At 48.2% G+C, this 21,546-nt stretch overlaps 1 protein-coding gene across 1 annotated transcript in view; it reads right to left on the reverse strand.

The window, feature by feature from the left end:
- Positions 1-9,773, reverse strand: part of SIAH2 (siah E3 ubiquitin protein ligase 2) — a 70,364-nt gene extending 60,591 nt beyond the window's left edge. The window contains exon 1 of the mRNA XM_078666092.1: positions 9,290-9,773. Within this exon, the coding sequence (XP_078522218.1) occupies positions 9,290-9,628 (339 nt within the window). The 5' untranslated portion in view covers positions 9,629-9,773. The remainder of the gene's footprint in view (positions 1-9,289) is intronic.
- Positions 9,774-21,546: the final 11,773 nt, after the last annotated feature.

Here is a 21,546-nt window from a genome sequence, read left to right on the forward strand (position 1 = left end):
GGGGCAAATGGCCAGGGCTCAATTTGCCATCAATTGTGAATTTGTCCCTTTCCCAAATGCAACAAAGAGCTGCCATAGAGCTTGTGGGCACAGACTACTAATGAAAAGTTAGATCATAGATATAGCTCCCTTAACAAGGGATTACAAGATTAATTTGGCTTCCATGGGGTTAAACACTAGGATTTCCATAATTAGTATTTTTTACTGGGCTTGATCATTTTATACAGCTAGTTCCGGCCCAGAATCAAGAGAGTAGGGGTGGATAAATTGTACAGTTCTTGATTTGATTTATACATGGGTGTGGGGGGGGGCAGAGCCAGGTGGGGTTATATTTAGATTGCAGCTTTATTAAGGAGCTGACAATATAAAAATTCCTAAATACCTGAAGCAGTCATTTTGAACCTGGAATAGGGTGTTTTCACTTTAGTTCCTTCAATGGGACCAGGATGGACTCGTCCCAATTGACCGTCAGCCCCTCCTCTCCCTTACAAATCTATAATTGTCATTCACTAGTCGTTTGTGTGTATGTGGGGGGAGGTGCTTGGTATATTGAGGAAAGAGCAGCACATCATCAGCATAGAGTGAAATTTGATCTTCTGCTGACTCCTCCCACTGCAAGTGTGTCCTCTCTCATCCAGAGGGTCAATCAACAGAGTGAACAGGAAGCATGAAAGGGGGGCAGCCTTGCCTTGATTCTGTTTCAATTGAGAATGGGTGTAAAGATAAAGGGCCCTCTGGTACTAATGGGAAGTTCCTCTATAGGCAGGGAGATAATACTTAGCGTAAATTCCTAGGGAAACTTCAGAAAGTCACAATAAACCAATGCAATTCTAGTACCAGGAGAGACAGAGACAAATATATATTGAAAAGTACAAAAGTAGTTATTTATTGATAAGGATATATTCCTTATTTGATCATTAAAACTAGAACAAACCACATATACACCACATCCATCTCATCAATATTTTCATTCAGATAATTAAAATACGCTTGGAGGATGATTCCATAGGGATATATATTTCTTATTTTCTCCCCAAGCTCAATAGCCCTTCACTTGACAGATTTTTTATTTGAACTGCTGTGGGATTCCGACAGGATTCCAAAACGATATAGTGCAGGCTGTATGGCGCGCGTGTTGAAGGATGCAACACGCGCAGAGTGAAGAGTCCAGATAAATCCATTGGGAATGGGTCCTGTATTGTTCAGTTTATTCTGGCCCATGGCGGGTGCAGAGAGTTTTGTCATATCTGCGACCCAAAGGTGATTTTGCGCAAACTCGGAATAGGAACTCCTAGCTTATGGAGTCAAATGTTTTTTTTTTCTTTTCTATTAGGACCAGTACATGTGATCCAGTGAGTCCATCGCTGTTAGCCAGTGCCAGTTGCAGGTGCCTAATACCATGCCCTGGAATAAAGCCATTTTGGTCCATGTGTAATAAAGAGGTAATTGTTTCCACGAACTAGAATAGCAATATTGCAAGGATTTGGACTCTTTACTAATAAGGGACATGGGTTGTAGTAAGAACAGAACTCTGGGGGTTTCGCCAGTTTCGGGATAATAACTATCATGGCCTCACATACATCTTCTGGTAGTTGAATTCTCCGAGTAGCTTCATTAAACAGGGAAATTAAGAAGGGGCGTGTTAGGGAAACAAATCTTTTGAAGAATTTCAACGGTAAGAAATTGGGACAAAACTTTTTGCGGTTGCTTGTGTTAACTCACAATGGAAATGTCGACTGGCAGGTGGTGTTGAACTGTCCCTTTTAAGGCACGGTAATACCTTCTATGTTTTGGCCCGGTCTATAAATGGCACAGTGGGAGAGATGGCCCTTATGTTCTGGTTGGCGTAAGGAAAGAGGGGGTGTGGGAGAAATGGTGTGCAGTGTTTGTTTGGCCTACTGTGCTATTCTTATCCCTAATGTCACTGCATTTATTCCTTGCATCAGTTTTGAGTTGGTCTTTTAAAAAATAAAAAATAAAAAAATAAAAATAAAACCACACACACACACACACACACAGGGAAGAAGTCAGGCTACAGAAACTCACCTTCGCTCCTCGGCCAACATTCAGCACAAAATGTACCCCCAAACTCGCCATCAAATGATCCCTTATAGAAGGCACACAATGTTCATCTCTAGACTTATTCAACAGAAAGTTAATTACCCTCCACAGGGCTTGGTCGCCCCACTCACTGCTGCCGCTCCTGCCTACCTTTGCCGCCTCCTGCCTGCAGATTCCTTCGCTCGCTGCCCGCTGCTCCTGGGAATTTCCCGCTGCTCCTGGGAATTTCCCACCGCTGCCTCCCTGCGGCCCCGCCCCCCTGTGATTCCATTCGCCGCCCCGCTCCCGCCACCCAGCTGCTCCTCCCTCCCGGCTCCTTACTTATGACGCCCCCAGAGCGACCGCGCAGAGGAAGCGCCGAAGGTGCGCCAAAGGTAAGCCCGTCTGCGTCCGTCCGCGCCTGCCCAGCGCCAGGACCCCTGGCCCTCCCCGCCGAGGCAAGACGACCCGACTGACCTACGACGCCGCCACTCTCAACGCACTCAATGCCGGCCGGACCCACGCCTGCTGCCGAGCCACCCCGAGACGCACCCACGGACCCTTCACCTGCAAGTTCACCTGCCTCCGAACCTGCCCCGCACCCGCCAAGACAAACACCAGCAGCAACCACCTCAAGTGCATCCTGATCAACACCCGCTCCGTCCACAGACACGCCGTGGAACTCTGGAACCTCCTCGACGCTACATCACCGGACGTCGCCTTCCTCACGGAAACCTGGATGAACGCCTCCTCTGCACATGACATCGCCATCGCCATCCCGGACGGGTACAAGATCATCAGGAGGGACCGCATCAACCAGACCGGAGGTGGCATCGCCATCGTCCACAGGAACACCATCCGCATCACGACCGATGCCAACAACTCTTTCGCCGCAGCCGAACATCTCCACTTCCAGATTCACACCGACCCTAAGAGGCACCCTCGTCTACAGACCCCCGGGACCACGCACACAATTCAGCGAAGACATCACAGACTTCATCGGCCCGCACGCCCTCCCCTCCACTGACTACATCCTCCTCGGGGACTTCAACTTCCACCTGGAAAACAACAAGGACCGCAACACCACCGCCCTGCTGGAAAACCTCGCCAACCTCGGACTCAAGCAACTGGCCAACACCCCCACCCACTACGCCGGCCACACGCTTGATCCCGTCTTCTCTTCCAGCAAGTACATCACCTTCAGCCACGCCACCGGACTCCACTGGCCGACCACAGCTGCGTCCACTTCAGCTTCAAAAGATCCACGACCCACCACCACCCGCAACAGGTACCTCACAGGAATTGGAGCAAGATCACCGCAGACCAGCTCACCACCTCCCTCAGCCAGAGCCCACCCGCCAACACAACGGACCCGAACGAAGCAGCCCGCAACTTCCCACAGTGGCTGACCGCCTGGGCCGACGACCTCGCGCCACTAAAGAACCCTCCCAGCAGACCCAGAAGCAAGAAGGCATCCTGGTTCACCGACGACCTCAAGGACTCCAAGAAGACCTGCCGCACCCTCGAGAAAGCCTGGCTCCTCGACAACATGACCGCCCTCAAACACGCTACCCGCAAGCACCACCAGCTCATCCGCACCACCAAGAAGAAATCCCTGAAGGAACGACTGGACAACCACACCCACGACAGCAAAGAGCTCTTCACTATCGTCAAGGAGTTCTCCAACCCCAGCACCGGCACCAACGACATCACTCCGTCACAAGACCTCTGCGACTCCCTCGCCTCGTTCTTCCACCGCAAGATCGCCGACATCCACAACAGCTTCGGCGCCCCACCCACGCACCCAACCGTCGAACCAATGCCCCCCACCACCACCCTTTGCACCTGCACCACGGTGACCACCGAAGACACAGCCCGCACGATGAACACCATCCACTCCGGATCACCGACCGACCCCTGCCCACACCACGTCTTCAACAAGGCCGACTCCACCATCGCACCCCAACTCCGGAACATCATCAACGCCTCCTTCAACACCGCCACCTTCCCGGAGAGCTGGAAGCACGCCGAGATCAGCGCCCTCCTGAAGAAACCTACAGCGGACCCCACCGATCTCAAAAACTTCCGCCCCATCTCGCTCCTCCCTTTTCCTGCTAAAGTCATCGAGAAGATCGTCAACAGACAGCTGACCGCCTTCCTCGAGACGAACGGATCCCTCGACCCCTCGCAGTCCGGCTTCAGAGCCAACCACAGCACCGAGACCGCCCTCATCGCAGCCACCGACGACATCCGGACCCTGCTCGACAAGGGGGAAACAGTGGCCCTCATCCTTCTGGACCTCTCCGCTGCGTTCGACACGGTCTGCCACCGCACCCTAGTCCAGCGCCTCAGCAACATCGGTATCCAAGAGAAGGCACTGGAGTGGATCATCTCGTTCCTCGCCGGAAGAACACAAAGAGTCCGCCTCCCCCCGTTTCGCTCCGAGGCCACCGAAGTCATCTGCGGCGTCCCGCAAGGATCTTCACTCAGCCCCACCCTCTTCAACATCTACATGAAACCTCTCGCAGCCATCGCACGCCAGCACACCCTCAACATCATCTCTTACGCCGACGACACCCAGCTGATCCTCTCCCTCACCAGAGACCCCGACACCGCCAGAACCTACCTACACGAAGGGATGAAAGACTTCGCCGAGTGGATGAAGGACAGCCGCCTGAAACTGAACTCGGACAAGACGGAAGTCATCATCCTGGGATCTTCGCCCTCCGCCTGGGACGACTCCTGGTGGCCCCCAGCCCTGGGCACCGCACCCAAGCCAACCGACCACGCACGCAACCTGGGCTTCATCCTGGACCCCTCCCTCTCGATGACCAGACAAGTCAATGCCGTCTCCTCATCGTGCTTCAACACCCTGCGTATGCTTCGCAAGATCTTCCGCTGGATCCCGACCGAGACCAGGAAGACTGTCACCCAGGCACTCGTCACCAGCCGACTGGACTACGGAAACGCCCTCTACGCCGGAACCACAGCCAAGCTACAGAAAAGACTCCAGCGCATCCAGAACGCCTCCGCCCGACTCATCCTGGATGTCCCCCGACGCAGCCACATCTCCAGCCACCTGAGGAACCTGCACTGGCTCCCCGTCGACAAGAGGATCACGTTCCGGCTCCTCACCCACAAGTCTCTCCACGACCTGGGCCCCAAGTACCTCAACGACCGCCTGACCTTCTACACGCCCACCCGCCAGCTACGGTCCACCAGCCTCGCCCTCGCAGCCGTACCACGCATCCGAAGAGCCACCGCCGGAGGAAGATCCTTCTCTTACCTGGCTGCCAAGACTTGGAACTCCCTCCCCATCCACCTTCGGCTGACCCAGGACCATCTCGCCTTCAGGAAACAACTCAAGACCTGGCTGTTCGAGCAGTAGCATACCCCTCCCCCCAAGCGCCTTGAGACCCTCCCGGGTGAGTTGTGCGCTATACAAATGGCATGATTGATTGATTGATTGATTGATTCGCTAGGCAAAACCAGATTTCATCTGAACAGATCAAGATTAGTTGAGTATTCTGATGAACATGTTAATTCCAAATATGGATGCCAGAACACCGTGGCTTTTACGCTTCCCAAAACATATTTAATATCACAGCACTCAGACTGTGATCTTCCTTGACTGGTTGCACCCTTGCCACCACTGCTCACTTCTAGCGCTCCTGCCTTGATTTCTCAATTCCCTTTTTCATCGATCTTGAAATTATAAACAATGCACCTTCAATCTCAGAGGCAAACTGCAAGACTAGTTCAACCATACAGCACCTGCAGGCTTCCAATTTTTTTTCGATGACGCATACATTTGGGCTTTTACAGAGGTTCTTAAGGTATGAAAACCTGCACAAAACTAGCTTGATTAATGGTGACAGATTCCAAACGTGTGTTTCCCGAATCAGTACACCACTCACCACATGGGAGACATGCCAAGACCAACTTTGGAACTATGGGTATGCTCTAGTGCAAGGAGTCCAGGCTAAAGGAAGGAAGCGGCCATCTATCTACCTGGTCACAAAAAAGGTTAAAGCATAATGAAACAGATTCCAAAGTGTCAGCATAACCAAAAGAATGATTTATTGTTCTGTCTTATAACTAGTCTACTGCTTGCATGCAACTCGTTTTTCTCACTGCCATTTCAAACCTCCACCGAACCAATTTCCTCTGAAAGAAAAATTAAAACTCCAGAAGCCAAAAGTCAATTAAATTGATAGAAACTAAGTGAATCAGAAAAAATAAAAAATAAAAGGAAGGAGGTTTGTCTACCTTTGGTCCATGGAACCGAATGTATGCTAGACTTTCACGAAGACCATGAACTATGTAAAATGAATGTCATTTCTACCTATGATATGTAAATGTATCCTATGTGGATATTCGGAAAATCTGGCATGGATGCAGCCCTCGCGGCTCTACCATGGCAACCATGTGTTTAATGATTGTATTGTGACTTTTCAAAACTCTTCATAAGTGAAAAAACACATGCTAATTCTAAAGGTTCTAACAGAACTAAAGCACTAACTGCGCCGCTTCTTTACTGTAATGTTCTTAAGAGTCAATGCATAAATCAGATGCATTTCGCTACAATTTAAAGAAGCAGTAAAGAGAAAACAAACATTTTCAAACGTAATCATCTTTTATCAAACAATGTCCTATTACTTTAATCCTACTATCTGTATTAACAGAATGCCCCAGGGAATTCTGTCACGGGCCAGCTATTAATTTATCTTCCGATATCAGTTTTGCTGACAGAAAGGTCTCTACTTATTACGTTGAAAACATCTCTGCTCTCACTTCGGGCATTAGTATTCCGCTGGCAGAAGCACTCTACCCCCAAAACGCATTCTAGAAAATAATGTCACTGCACATTGGGGTCCCAACTTAGGTCGGTCCTTGAGTGTGTGTTAGTAGTAACTGTACGTATTACCAATTTCAAATAATGAAAAAAACCACTTTATGTTGCCAAGTCCATAAAGTCTGTTTTGCGGTACAGGACATTCACAATAGAGTCCGAAAATGGTATACCTAAATGTTATAGGGAACATTAGTGGGCGGCCCTTTTTATACGACGTTTCATTATCCCTTGTATTTTCCAGTTCGTTTCCTCGCCAATAATACATAGTCCAGCTAACAGTATTTGACACCTGAATGAGAAACCAGACTAGTCCATAGTTTCTGACAGAAAATAGGAGACCAGCACAAACATCACAACAAGCAAACATATAGCGAGGGCTATGCAGAAATCTCACAGATGAGCATGGGAATACACAAACCCCTTACAACTAAGTAGGTTATACAAATAGACGAGTCATTCTGAATGTCTTCTGTATATAGAACACGTGTAAAACTATAATAGGAAACACCACTAGGAACGAAAAAGTCAAGGAATAAATGACAACTCTATATTATTACTAAAAAAAGCCCTTGTGGATGTCTCTCCATAAAACAATTCACATCCCAAAATGTATTGGCTCAGTGCAGATAGTATCAGAAATATGCTGTAATGGAAACATCGATGTCCTTGAATCTGCAACGTCAGACTCTTGCAAATGGACTCGAAACTTTGCATGCGACAAAATAGCTACCAGTGCACAAGTTCAGGCCTTACAAAAAAAGTGACTCAGCCAAAAATGCCAAAGGGCTCTAACTGCGCCCATTAATGCTAGGTATTTATACAGTGCACTTATACAAAGAGGTCTCTTGGTGCACAAAACAAAATAGGTGAGATCCCGGACAAAAAAGAAAAGTAGTCGAAAAGAGAAGTATTCATTTTCTTCCTGAAAATCATGTGAGGTGAAATAAAACGTCAGCTTATTCCAAAGCCTAGGAGCAAGAACTGAAAAGGATTTTTAGACAAATTAATATTTATTAAATCGAGGAATAACAAGTCAATTATAAAGCCAACAAATTGCGGCACCCATCTCTGATACTGACACTTATAATTTGAGATGCTAGCTCATTTCTTTATTGAAATAAAGATATATTATAAAAAGGACTTATTAACATCTAACGTCACTCGTTGCCCCTGTAATGTCAAACTCCACCAGAATGGTGCTACTATCTGCTCGGGAGATTTTAAATTAGAACCTGGAGGTTGAAGTTATATGCACCTCTACAATAGTAGTTGGGATGTATACTGCCCCATATAAAACGCTGGGTGTGCTCAGGGCTGGACCTGACATTTTGTCACTGTGGCATTTCCCTGGTAGACTTCATGTTTGGGGACGCCATGATCTAACCATGACCATATCTAACCAAGGGCCTTCAGCACTGTGGGCCTAGCTAGATCACTTTTGCAATGGATGATTTCAGTTACCAGTCCAGCTCTGGGTGCGTAAATGGAAAGTTGGATGATAGTTATCAGGGTAAACTGAATACATGCAAGGGAGTGCACAAAATATCACTATTGCATGGAAGTGGCTTCCCATCAATTTTTCTTTTGACTCGATGAAGCGTCCCCGAGTAGATCACATAGCACAAGTTAGTTGGACCATTATACGGAGTGTATGGCATTAGCAAATAAAGTACCCCACATACCTTTGTGTTAGTAAGGCAGTCTGTCCCTTCCTAAGTGGTGCAAACCGTGCACATACAAGCACAGCGTGTGAAAAAATGCCCAAGAGTAACAGCATTTATAAGGAAGTCTGAAAAGAATAAATGGAACACTGTAATACTTTCAAGCCGTGCCACAGTACACCAGGGCAATACGTTTCTCCACAGGAGAATATCATGTATGTGCAAATAAAGAACTAGTGTGCCAGTTAAAATAAACTGGACGTTTAGCACCTTAACAATTGGGTCACGGAAGTCACATGCAGTGTACCCCACTTTGTAAATGCAGTCGCAAAATAACATGCCAAGAGGAATTGCATCAGTTAACAATTATCTGCCTTGATGTGAAGTAAAACTGTATGCAAACTATGAGGCAATCAAAATGCAGGGTAGCGGCAGCCCATCCAGCCAACCTTTAAGATCGCTGCTCAGCAGGGAATACTAGAATGTTCAAATGGAGAGTTTAGTCCTGCTTGCCCCCATACTTCTCTGCAGCTCTTGGGATCACTTGTTTGACGTTCGCCTGAACTTACTCTTTCGCTCTATCGACCACACTGCTGTCCTCATCATTAGTTTACTGAGTTCCCCTCACCCCTTCCCCTGATGCAGCTGCGGTCCCATTTCTGCTTACATTCGCTTGATCCCTCCGATGTCCATCTCACTCTACCCACCCATCTTGTCCACCCTCTTGCCTCACCTTGCAGGGGAAGTAGACAGATGTGGCCACCTTCTCCATAGCCAGGTTGCGGATGTTGCCGGCAAGGGGCCCCCTGCAGGCGGGGCAGCAGGTCAGTTTCAGGCGACATGGGTTGCAAAGCAGGTGCCCCGCCTGGCACTGCAGGATTGGAGGCAGCACATATTCAAAGCACACCGGGCATTCAAATAGTGAGATGAGCTGGTGGTGAGATAGCGGAGAAGCAGGGGCACCGGGAGGGAGCGGGGAAGCGATGGTGGCAGCGCCCGGCAGCAACGAGGGCGGCTGTGGCTTGCCGCAGACTTTGCTGGCAGCGACCCCGGCGGAAGACGGGCGGCTCATCGCGCTCCCGGTACACCATGGGTGTGATGAGGCTCAAGCGCGAGCCGGGCACCCGTACAGGTGACCGCGATCACCAAGCAGCGGCTGGCGCGTGCAGGCATCTCAGACACTAGACCGGGATGCGCTGAAAGCCTATATGGGCGTGGCCGCGGCCATGTCAGGTGTGGATATTACTGTTCATTGTCCTATGAACGCAAAAGGCGTGCACAATGGGCGTAGCTGCGGCCATAGCAGGTATGGCTATACTAAACAATATCCAATGGAAGCGGGAGGCGTGATACAACTCCGCCTATGCTTGTTTCGTCTCCAGGGAAACGATTACTGAAAGCGGGATCATTTGCTTAAAATCTCTCGCACCCTTTAAATAAGTATATGAGGAGCGATGATGAGCCGACCGTACTCTGGATGTCGTCATAGTTACAGTTTGTTCCACAGTGTCCATCCAGTTCACTGACAGATAACCGGAGCTATGAGAAGTATGAACATCCTTGCGGTCGGTTTATTCACTCAAGGAGTAGCTAGCTCCAGACCACATTATAGCCTTAGGTGTTTTTTCACTTCCACTGCCGATCCCTTGGTTTTTTGTTGTTTGGATATTGGGGCACTTCGGCGAAGACCTTCTTAACTTTTTGTTCACAAAACGTGTCCTTTGTGACTCTTAGAGTATATCCATGTGTATCCCTTCCTTATGTATATAGAGATAACTCTAATCACGAGTATATGCGGTTGACCTTGGTACTACCTACCATTCCTATGTGACTCTTAGAGTATATCCAATCATATCCCTTCCCTATGTATATAGAGATAACTCTAAGCTCTAGTATATGCATTAGACCTTTGTACTATTTACCATTCCTATGTGACTCTTACAGTATATCCATTTGTATCTCCTCCTTATGTGACTTTACATCTTGTACATTTGCAATTTTTTTCTGTTTGTATCCTTTATGTAACGCATGTAATCTAAAGTCCTTATGTTTCTCAACTGGTTCTTATGTAAAGCGCTCTGACACCTTCGGGTAAAGTTCGCGCTATATAAAATCGCACAAATAAATAAATAAATAAAGATAGATTTGCGTCCTTTTTTTCAAACATCACAAAAATAGCCAAAATGTAGCTATATATGTATATACTTTTTTATTTTGTAGAAAACGTGCTCTGCAAGTTGGCACATTTATTTCTTAAAATTACATCAATGAAAGGTTTGCTGCGCTTGAATCACAATCTTCTCAGCTTTCAACAAGAGTAAGAGTTGTACCAATTTTTTTCATAGCTTCTGCCTTTTTTTTCTAAGAGGTAGTCATTTTTCCCCTATTATTTTGGTTTCAACCTACTTGAAACTTGTTGTGGAAACAGGTGTGAAACCTATGGGTGACCCCAGAAAGCTATACATTACCGAAAGATAGACAACATTCTGAATTCATCAAGAGATAATTTGTGGGATGACCGACGTCCCTGAAGGGGACCCTCAAGAGGGCGGCCCCTTTAGTGCCACAGGATCAGCGGCGGTGCGTCCATTGGGGCGTAGGGGCGTAGCCCCACTAGCCCATGGACCCGCGGCTGCGAGGAAATTATAATTTGTGTCATTTAATTTTATTCGAATCACACGAACGCCGTTGGGAATGGAATCCGGGCAGCACCCGGCGTATCCGGGCGTATCCGGGCGTATCCGGGAGTCGGGGGAGTGCTCTGCTGTGCAGCTTGAGTTGAGTGACAGTCCACATCACTCAGCTGCAGCAGCAGAGGTGTTAAGAGGCTCTAGCGCGCAAGTAAAGCTTGGGGCTGAAACTAGCCCAAGCATGCGCATTGTAGTTCTCCTGATAGCGAGTGGCCAGGGGGGTGCTGGGTTTAACCAGGCGACAGCCCCCGGTGATAGAAAGGGCGACAGGGCGAGCACTCAGTGTGCCCCCCTAGCCAATCCTGGCGCTGGATGCAGCACCAGGATTGGCCGGTCACCGGCGCAGCAGAGCAGGGCAATCCATTATTGGATGCTGCGCGTGGGTGGCTCAGCCGCACTGATAATGGCCAATCACTGTGTCTGACTTCATTGAGTCATGCAGTGATTGGCCATTACGCGGTGCGCGTCGCTGCTGACATTGATCCTGTTGTTCTCTATACTCTGTCTGACTCTCGCCTCGTGTGGTGTGTGCATCAGCCAGCCTGTGCTCTCCAGTAGCGACCCTTCGTCATCACAGTGAAGTGACCACTACTTCAACTTCAGTAGTTCAGCACTAGTGTCTGAGTCTCTTTTTTTAGTGAGTATATTGTATTCTGATTGATATAGAATATAAGTAGACTAAGTTGTTGTTTGTTGTTCTTCTATCTAATATAATCTGGAGTCGAGAACGACGTCGCTGCCACGCTGGGCCTTGTGCTGCAGCCAGAGAGGCCTAGGGCAGGGCTAGGCTGTTTGTCTTGAGGAGCAGAGCCGAGCCGAGTAGTGATAGAATGTGACAACGTGATATTGAGGGGGGCGTGTGAGGAAGAAGGGCTGAGAGCGGCGATGGGGAGAGAAATGGTGACAGAAAGAATGGAAATGAATGGAGGGTAAAGTATGGTAGAGAGAGGACTGAGCGGAGACACGGCAGAGGTGAGGGGGAATGAACAGAGGGAGGACGTGAAGGAGGGTGGAACATTGTCCTGACCTAAGTTGGTAAAACAGAAATGATCACATTTGGTAAAGAAGATACAAGACGACGAGGCAGGATCGGGAATGGATGAAGTAAAGCGGGTGGGGGCTGGCGGGAGGAATCATGATCCTGGTGGTGTATTGGGGGGGGCTGGAGCTTGGCAGGAAGCTGGAGGGGGGGGAGTGAAGGAGAATGAGGCGGGAAACATCATTTTATGGAGGGAGGCGGGCAAGAGGCTATTAATTGGGGGGCTGGCAGAAGGAAGCATAACACGGAAGAAGTATGGCAGGGAGTGGAGAGCGGGAGCATGTTAAGAGGTAGGGTCGGGACTCTCGGCAGGAGGCTGTTACCAGTTACCGACCGTATAAGCCTCAGACAGTTAAAAAGTCACCCCTCTGTCCACTCTGCTGCACTGAGAGGTGTGTGTGAGTGCCCTCAAACTGAAGAAAACCTCACAGTGTGAGGTTTTCTTCAGTTTGAGGGCAAGTAACGTGTTGTTTTAGTGTAAATGTTGCTGCCGTGCTGTGAATAGGTTTCCTGAAAAGCAACGTTACGTGCGTGCGTTACACATTTAGGAACTGTCTCGACTCTCGCATAGACCGATTGAAAGACATTTTGAGCAGGTGAAAGTTCGAGTCAGCCGGCCCCATGTCAGGCAGAGCTGAACACGAGTGTCTCTGCCCAGCCTCACCTGCCTTTCAAAGGCATGTTGTTGTTGTATTATTAAGCGCCAGCGTGGCCACTGATGTGCCAACAAGTATGAACCAACCAAGGTACTTCTGAACGGGAGGGGGAGGGGGACTACTATGTCTGAGACTGTCCATTTTTGGGGGGGGAAGCTCACGTTGAATTCTTGTTCTTTACACGGAGGCTGACTGGGCGCTGCTGCATACGAGGGTGCACTCTAGGCACTACTGAGCCATGTGAAAAATACACTGGGCAGTGCACTGCCTGAGGGGGGCGGAGGGTACAGCGGCTTTATAATGTTTTACCTGTCGCCTTTCAGGAAACTGTGCTTTTGTAGTCTTTTGACAAGCTACTTAGCATATTTGGTAAGAATGCCTAATTTGTTAACAACTTAGTGTAAGAACACATTCGGTATTTTGTAAGGAACGTACATAAATGATAAATGATGTTTGCTTAGCGCGGACATAGCCACATGGCCGATGGAGCATCTCGCCTGCTACTAGAGGACTGGAAACAGCAGTACAACCCCAGTTCATGAAAATAGATGATATAAGTGGATTGATTATTTTTTGGCACGCCCTGAAATTGTGAGTTTTTAGTTCTTTCCAGAAGACTTGTTTTGAGCATCACAGACAGCCTTGGACTGTGGAAGTGCTGTCTTCAAATTTGGATATGTAGTGTGAAATGTGTGACATGTTGTCCTTCCACTGTGATGGTGCGGCCCTAGTCTGACATGATCCTTTCTACTTTCATAATCCTATGACGTCTTAAACAGCAGGTGGGCATGCAGCTTTAGACTAACACAATGACAGCTGTGTACCAATCATCACTGGACATACCCTTCCGTTGCGTTTGGAGGAGGTCCTCTGTGCAGTGCACACTTTGCATACCAGGCACCTGCAGTGGCAGAGCGTGGGCCCGATTATGTTTTGAGAGCTTCACATGTGACAATGCACACATGACCTTTCGTACTTTCCAAAGAGCACCAAGCTGGTCTTTTTAAGACCTCTTTGCTATGGATTTTTTTAACATGGGGTCTAGGCACACCCTGGAGAAGCCTTGTGGTTTGTGGTCTGGGGGTTAGGCTGAATTTGTATGTCTGGTTTGTTATAACATCTGAGAAACGTGCAAAGTTCCGGCAAGTATAGATGGTAAAGTTGCTGTGCTCTACTGCTGCATCTAGCTTTTAAGTCCGCATGAAACAGTTGTCTACAACAACACCATGGGGAGTGTGTGTGTGTGTGTGTGTGTGTGTGTGTGTGTGTATATTATAAAATGTGTGTGTGTTTAGAATGAGATCTCAACGGGCAGCACAAAAGCTGAGATTTCCATGAAAGTCTTATAGTCTGAATTCAGCACCTGAGCATAATAGGACGGAATGTATGAAGCTCTGTGGTTATACTGAATAAGCAGCTACCTATGTTGTGCCATCTATTAATGTAATAACTGCACTTTCACAATTGCTTTATTAACCTTCCTGCTTTCTCAAACTTGCTTGAAAATGCACGATTTTTCTTCTTTTTTTTCAAATTTTTCTTGGGGGGGGTAACCCCCCCAAAGCCCCCTTTTGGGTTCGGGCTCGCTCGCTGCGCTCGCTCGCTACGGTGCTGGATGCAAATCACTTTGCGCCCCACCACTTTTAAATGTCACCCCTGCACAGGATGGCACACTGGACAGCTTAGTGCCTAAAGACCCCTTTGGGGTCCCACTCGTCACTTCCGACCGAGGTGGGGTAAGGGGAGAGATATAAGTTTCTCACCCACCCACCTAGCGGCCTCTTTGTCCTTCACCACTGACGCCTTTTGGACGTGTCCTGGGAGCTGCTGATCTTTGATTGCACGGTGAGTGCATATCTCCTGCCCGGTTCCTCCCTTTATGGGGGGGTGTATCAGGGCTGGGTGGCCTGCATGGATGCGGGTCGCCTTGGAGGGGGGTTTCGGCAGCTCCCTTTTGGACATGAGCATCTCCACTGGGCTGCCCCGGCCCTGAGTGGGATGGAGATAGACTGGGGGTGGGGGGGCTGCTGTGCACTGTGCACTGTGCACCCCGCTTTCTTTCGCCCGTCCCGGGTGGAAGACTTAGAGGTGCTCCCGCCTGCAAGCCTGTCGGGCCTCAGCCTACGTGGGCAGTGGCTAGGGCTGGAGTGGGACAGTTGCAGGGGGAGGGAGGTATCGGGCGCCGTGAGGCATACTCCCCGCCAAGGGGTCGTGCAACCACGTGGTGAGTCAATACCACCCCTCCCCCACCCAGCCTCTCCATCGGGGTTAGTGTCCAGAGCAAGGTGGCCGGGCCACGGCTCGCCTGGGAAGGGATGTTGGGCAATAATGGCGTACACGGGCAAGCACCGCCGGTGCTGCCAGCTCCTGGCCATGGTGGGTGCTGGGGGGGGGGGCAACTTAGAGCAGGCACCTCCGTTCACCCGTTCAGGGTAGTGGCATTAGAGGCGCTCCCCTCCCTCGCTCCGGGGGGGGGGTAGGGCAGCTGGCACGGCTGCAGGGGGCCTCCGCCCCCGTGGGTATTCGGGGCCTAGGTCTGAGTGGGCTGCTTGATGAGGCTGGGAGAGGCAGAGCAAGTCAGGCTCACTCTCCTCCAGTGTGTTCTGGCCCACCTTGTGCCCTGCACTCCTCCCGGTGGTGCAGTCAGTATTGGGCTCAAGCGGGCTCGATCCTGCGGGGGAGGGGAAAAAAACAGCAAGGGCAGCAACGCTCCACCTCCTCCTGGGTCCGTTTGGGGCAGCCGGCGGACCGGGCCCTTGTGACTGATGTTGACTGTGGGACCAGTAGGTGTCGTGAGGTGCCCCCCGCTGCTTTCTCCTCGGCGGGGCAGTTTCCATCCCCCAGTGGGGGGGGGCAACAAACTCCATGAGGGTCCCCAACTAACACCGGCCTGTGGGAGTAGATATCCGGTGGGGGGGGGGGGGGGGCAGTAGCGTTCGCTGCGTTGCCCGCTACGTGCTCCTCCTGGGGCCCGATATCGCGTGGGGGAGTCCCGCTCCTGGTTTACACAGTGCCATGGGGAAGTGTATTGTATGGAAAGATGGGGCCAAGTGTGCCCAGTTGGTTTCGGAGTCATGAATTCCAGAGCAGAACCTTTGCGGCTCAGCTCACTGAGCCACAATATACTGCTAGTAATCGGGTATGGGCGCACAAGCCCGTAGGGCACCAAGGGGAATATTTTCGGATGCGTAGAAGACAAGGATGCCCCCTTGGTGTGTGGTCTGGGAGAAGGCCTTACACTGCTCCAGTGTGCTCTCGAACACCCACCCCATCTCTCTGCCCTTCGCTCACGCCTCTCAGCTTTTCCTCTCGCTGCCGTCAAACTCTCCACAGATCATCTCTGGAAGCCCTTCCGAATATAAAAGATAATAATGTAAACAGCCATGAATTGCAGTCCCTGCATGAACTGTTGGCTGAACGGACGCTCCAGTCCGTGCTGAAACCACGTGCTGGGTGCTGCTTGGCAGGATGTCTCTATTCTTAGTTCATCAAATGAGCTTATGCCACACTTTTCTCCATTCAGCCCCCCATTTGTTTGATTGTTTCCGGTAACCCAACACCTGAGTTTTCTTACTCGCGGCAGCACTCGCCCTCTGACACCTTCTCCACAAATTAGCCCCCAGGTCATCACATGGTTCTGGGAGGGCAGCCTCGCACCTCGGCAATAGGTGCATTGTTGCAGTGCCTATGTCGGCGGAATCGGAGAGGCACACCTTGCAGCATAAATTACTGTGCCTCTGCCAAACCACAGCATATAATCCCCAATATTATGGCAAACCCTAATCAATGGGTTCCTGCCCGACGGCATATAGTCACGCTCACGTGCCTGCAGGCAGAATCAGTGTTTTGCAGGGCGATCTCAGGGCCCGTAGTGGCAATTGATTTACCCTCCTGGTGCCGCCGGTAGGGGTTAAGGGCCAGCGGCCAGGTTTTGCACGGGTCCTGTAGGGGGTGCAGTGCTGTCTCCTAGCGATGGCGACGGGAAGTGCTTCTGCTCACGGGCAATGAGCAGCAGTGCTGCCTACCAGCAACCGTTGCCCATGTAGAGTGCTCCAATATATGCGGTTAGGTCTAAATACCGGTCCCTAGCTGTCTGGTGAAGGAGCAGTGTTGGTGTTTCCGCGGTGAGTCTGGGAGAATTTGCACATTGCAGGAATGTTGCAAGGGGTGTATCCCCTCGTAACTGGTGAATAGGGCTGCTCATGGTCATAAAGGTGTAACATGACCAGAAGCCAATATTTATTGTTGTTAAGTTAATCACCTCTGCTTTGTGCTGCGCTGTAGTGGACACTCACCGCTTGTGCTGCAAGCAAGATGTCTGCTATTTGGCATATGGGGCATCCAGGAAGAGTGGTATCCTCCGTGGAGCAGGAACACTTGCACGTGTGCGTCCTAGGCCTTGTGCAGGATTGGATTGTAGTGTAGTTCCTATCTTCCCAATAGGCTCTGCGCATTGGAATAATACCTACAGCAGTAAAGGCCTAGGCCAGACGTTAACTAGGTCTACTACTGTCGATACTAGACTTAAGTTTTGGGTTTGCCAGCGTAGCTCAGAGTTCGCTAGAAACTTTCTCGAATGTTCAGGAAAGAATTAACTCCCCTGATTAGACAAGAAGGGATTTAGTTTCTGACAACCATAGAACATGACAACTTTGCTCTCCCCTAATCAAGAGTGTATCTCCAGAGTCGTGTGAGCACAAGGCAATTATTTTACTCAGTCAGTACGTGCATTCTTAGTCTCATCAGATTGTAGAGAAAAGGAAGAGACGGGCGTGTTCAATAAAAAGGTGTTATTTATTGATCAGTCTCTTTTCTCGTACAAGAGAAATGGATCGATATTATTGCAATACTTATAGTTAAGTAAAGTGCATACATTAAAAGCAATAGTATAAAGTAATACTGTAAAAACATTGATATGGTTTCTGAGCCATATGATGTTTAAAATGATTAAAATATATTTACATACACATATACATTTGACTAAACGTACTCAACTGGTGTTTCTAAATACGCCTACCCCGTGTACCTGACCTAAGTCTAATGCGTGGGCGGGAATAGAAAGTTACAGTTTAAGTTAAGTTTGTCTTTGCCAAGTGAATAACTAAAGAATTCTCTGTGAGGGGTTATTCAGTTCTGTATCTGGAAGTTAGGATGAATGAGGAATGGTATCTCTTTCTCTGCTCTCGATATTCCAGGCTGCCTGCGAGGGCTGCCCAGAAACGCCGGTGCTGGATTCTCGGCAGGAGAAAGCAGCGCGTCTCTCAGCGCGTCAGGAAGGCGGGGCTGCTGCCAGCGGGGTCGGCTCTGCTTCTGGGCTTCGGCAAGTATGGCTGCTCCGTCTCGTCACCACGCGTGTGTTTGCATAGGGCAAGATCGGCAATATTTATACCTTAAAGGTGCCGAGATTGACGTAAGGATGGACATAGATACGTCAATAAAGATGTCATACGACTTGCTCGTTAGCACATTCTTTTACTGAAGTTCTCTGTGAAATCAAAACAATGGCCGCACGGATTTTCCAGGTTGTCATAGGTTTGATTTGTTATGAGAACGTCGTATGCCTTATCAGGGGCTGGAGGAATGTCGCTTGTCTAATTAGATCTCAAGCGTTATGACCTAATCAGATAACACGTTCCTGTGCCGTAGTGTGACTGCGTCAGATAACGGTATCTGCATCATGGGGGCTTTTCTTGCCTCATGGGCTGACTGTTAGTTAACTTGATAGTTAGTTTAACCAGAATAGGGTCAGGAATAGGGGGATCGATTCAGAACCTATAGGAATACATGACACCCACTCCACGCTAACTATGGCCATATTTACTAATCTATGCATAGTATAACATAGTACAACATACTTATAGAGTATAGTGTATACCTCACCACCCCAAAATACATAAATGCATTTTGAAATTTTCAAATATACTGAAAAATTGCAGTCATATATATTGTATGCACTTAAGCTATGAATTAAACGCTAAAGTAAACACGCATTTGTAGACATTATTGCTTATTTGGTATATGAGAAATACACATGAAATGGCTCTTAATATGGCTATACAGAAAGAAAGTTCGAGACCAATTCATCACATAATAAAATATTTGTGAACATACCATCGGGCAACTAAAGTTTATAAAGTATCTAAAAATAGAAATCTTAGTTCTCTAGGAATAGTTTCTTACTTTAAGCAGAAGATAAGTGTCCCGAAAATTTTGTAAAAAATAATTTGGGGCTGCTAAAAAATTGCTGTCCGTGAACTGGTGGGAAAAATTGTTCATGTGACTTTATTTTTAAAGTTGAAGGCCGAATTCAGGGAACGCCGTGTGCGAGCTTGCTCAAAAGTCTCTATTTCTGTTCTGGAGAGAACATCATATCATTAAGGCTTTCGAAAAAACTGTCAACAGCTTCATGGGAAAGTTCCACTAAGTCGGAAATAGGTGTAACCATGCATTCGTGCGCATGATTGTCTCCATTGACATTCTGATTCGCATTGCTGACAGAAGGTCGTACCTGATCAATGCTGCTTTCATCTTGAACTTCGCTACTCTTCAATCGTAGTGGTGAAGATTCCACGAATGCCGTCATCAGGATTGGCAGCCTTTGAGGGCAGCACAAAGCGTGAACCTTGGTAGGAACCAACAATGTATCTGCATCCACTGGCGCATCCGATTGTTGCGTCAGACAGGTGTCTAACACGCATTCTTCTCCGCATAGCAGACATCTCAATACAGGTAAAACACATCTTTGCCACATTGGTCGAAATGATAGAAACCAAGTCATGTTCAGGTCTCTAAGCCGGGAGAGTCCCAGGATTTTTGATATCTGGTCCCGGTATCCAATGGCTAGGATTGTTTCTTCCATTGTCGCGAGAGTTTGATCTGTGACATGGGTTGCCATAACGAAAAATAAGGACTAAAAATAGGATTCCTGCAATTAGTCCCAGGATCAGGGGAAGTCCGCCAAAAATCGAATGGACGAAATCTGGAAAAATACCCAGTATGGCTTTGAATGGTGTTAATGCCATCGAAAATACTGTCTTAAATACCTTTGAGACCCCAGTGGTATCAGAAATATTTAAGATTTCGCTCAGGATTTCCGCGAAATGTACGGGGGAATTAGTTGATAATAATGTATGTATCTCTGCAGTCGTCCTTGCGACTTTGTAGATCATACGTTTCTTTTGATGACGAGAGCCTTGTAGGCGTCTGAAGAAGCACTGTTTTCATTCTGCTTAAAGTATCTATTCGAATAGAAGTAATTTTCAAATTGGGCCATGCCCTTGCCTCCCTGTCTGGAAAGGAGCTGGGGAACAAAGAACGTCCACAGCACTTGACCTTCGCAGTCGTAGTGACTAGATAAGGAGTCCCGGGCATAAGACTACAACATTTGCGGTCTACAATAAGAATGTAACTCCCATTATAGAGTCTTTGAAAGAATGGTTCTATTTCAGTTGCAGGTGCGCCTTGCTGGTGACATGAAAGGTTGTATGAATTCCCTTCACAGGCTCCATGCAAACTAATTCCGTTACACAGAAGCGTGCCGCTTAGTGACATGGCACAATTGTTGCCACTAAGAAACACTTTCTGTCCTTTATTACTGACACATGCATGTGAATAGGGCAGGTTCCAAGTTGTTTTAAGGTACCCCTTCCCCAATTTCTCGTACATGCCAGCCTGTATATATTTTTGGCAGTATTGAAACCTGAAGGTTGAGATTGGAATATTTATGATTCCGTGGATTATCCATTCACTGACAGGTCGTTCTGACATTGTCATTGGTAATCTTTCTAGTTTTTCAATGCTCAAGATTGTATAATCAGCACCCTTTTGCGCCATACCGATTTGTCTATCAGTAAGGTTAAAGATTTGGAATAGTGACGTTGTGTTGATTAAACGCCAAGGCACATAGCCTGAACGCAGATTTTGTAACGTCCAGCCAAGCTGTACAATAGAACGCAATTGTGACTGACCATGTTGTAATAACAGTAAGTCTTGCGATAATATATCGATTACTGAAGACACAATGCTGTCCAATGAAAAAATTCTGGAGGACAGAGTCATTAACCCATTGTCCACTACAGAAAGTGATTTTTCCAAATTAATACGGTCAATTTCCCGTATTCTCTCTGCTGTTTCAATTTGATTAACCTTCCAGGCCTCATTGTATGCTGCATATACAGAGGCTGCTATGAAACGCTTTTGACGCTGTTTGCGTGGTCCCATTATGAAATCACGCAAGTCAGCACCATCAGTAAGTAAAGTTAGGTGTTGCTTAATTTCAGGCAGTGTGGAAGTTTGTAGCCACTGAAGGCATAATTTGCCCACACTGTAGGTTGTTATTATCCCTGGGTGATGTCTTTGGGGATATCTAGGGTCTGGCCTGGTCATTTTGAACCCCTGTGTTTTATTCAGGAATCTGTCTTGACAGTTATTTGTATCTGTGGGCCAGATCAACCATTGTTTCCAATCAGGATGTGTTCTGTTTTGGTTTAATATATGGTTTACGTCTATCTCTTTATCCGTATCAGAGCTATTGCTAAACATTGTTGGCTTTGGAATAGACGGTTTATTTAAATCTTTGATTTTGGCTAGGCCAAGACAGGTGGTT

The sequence above is a fragment of the Lissotriton helveticus genome, chromosome 11 (assembly GCF_964261635.1).
Source record: "Lissotriton helveticus chromosome 11, aLisHel1.1, whole genome shotgun sequence".
Taxonomy (NCBI): Eukaryota; Metazoa; Chordata; class Amphibia; order Caudata; family Salamandridae; genus Lissotriton; species Lissotriton helveticus.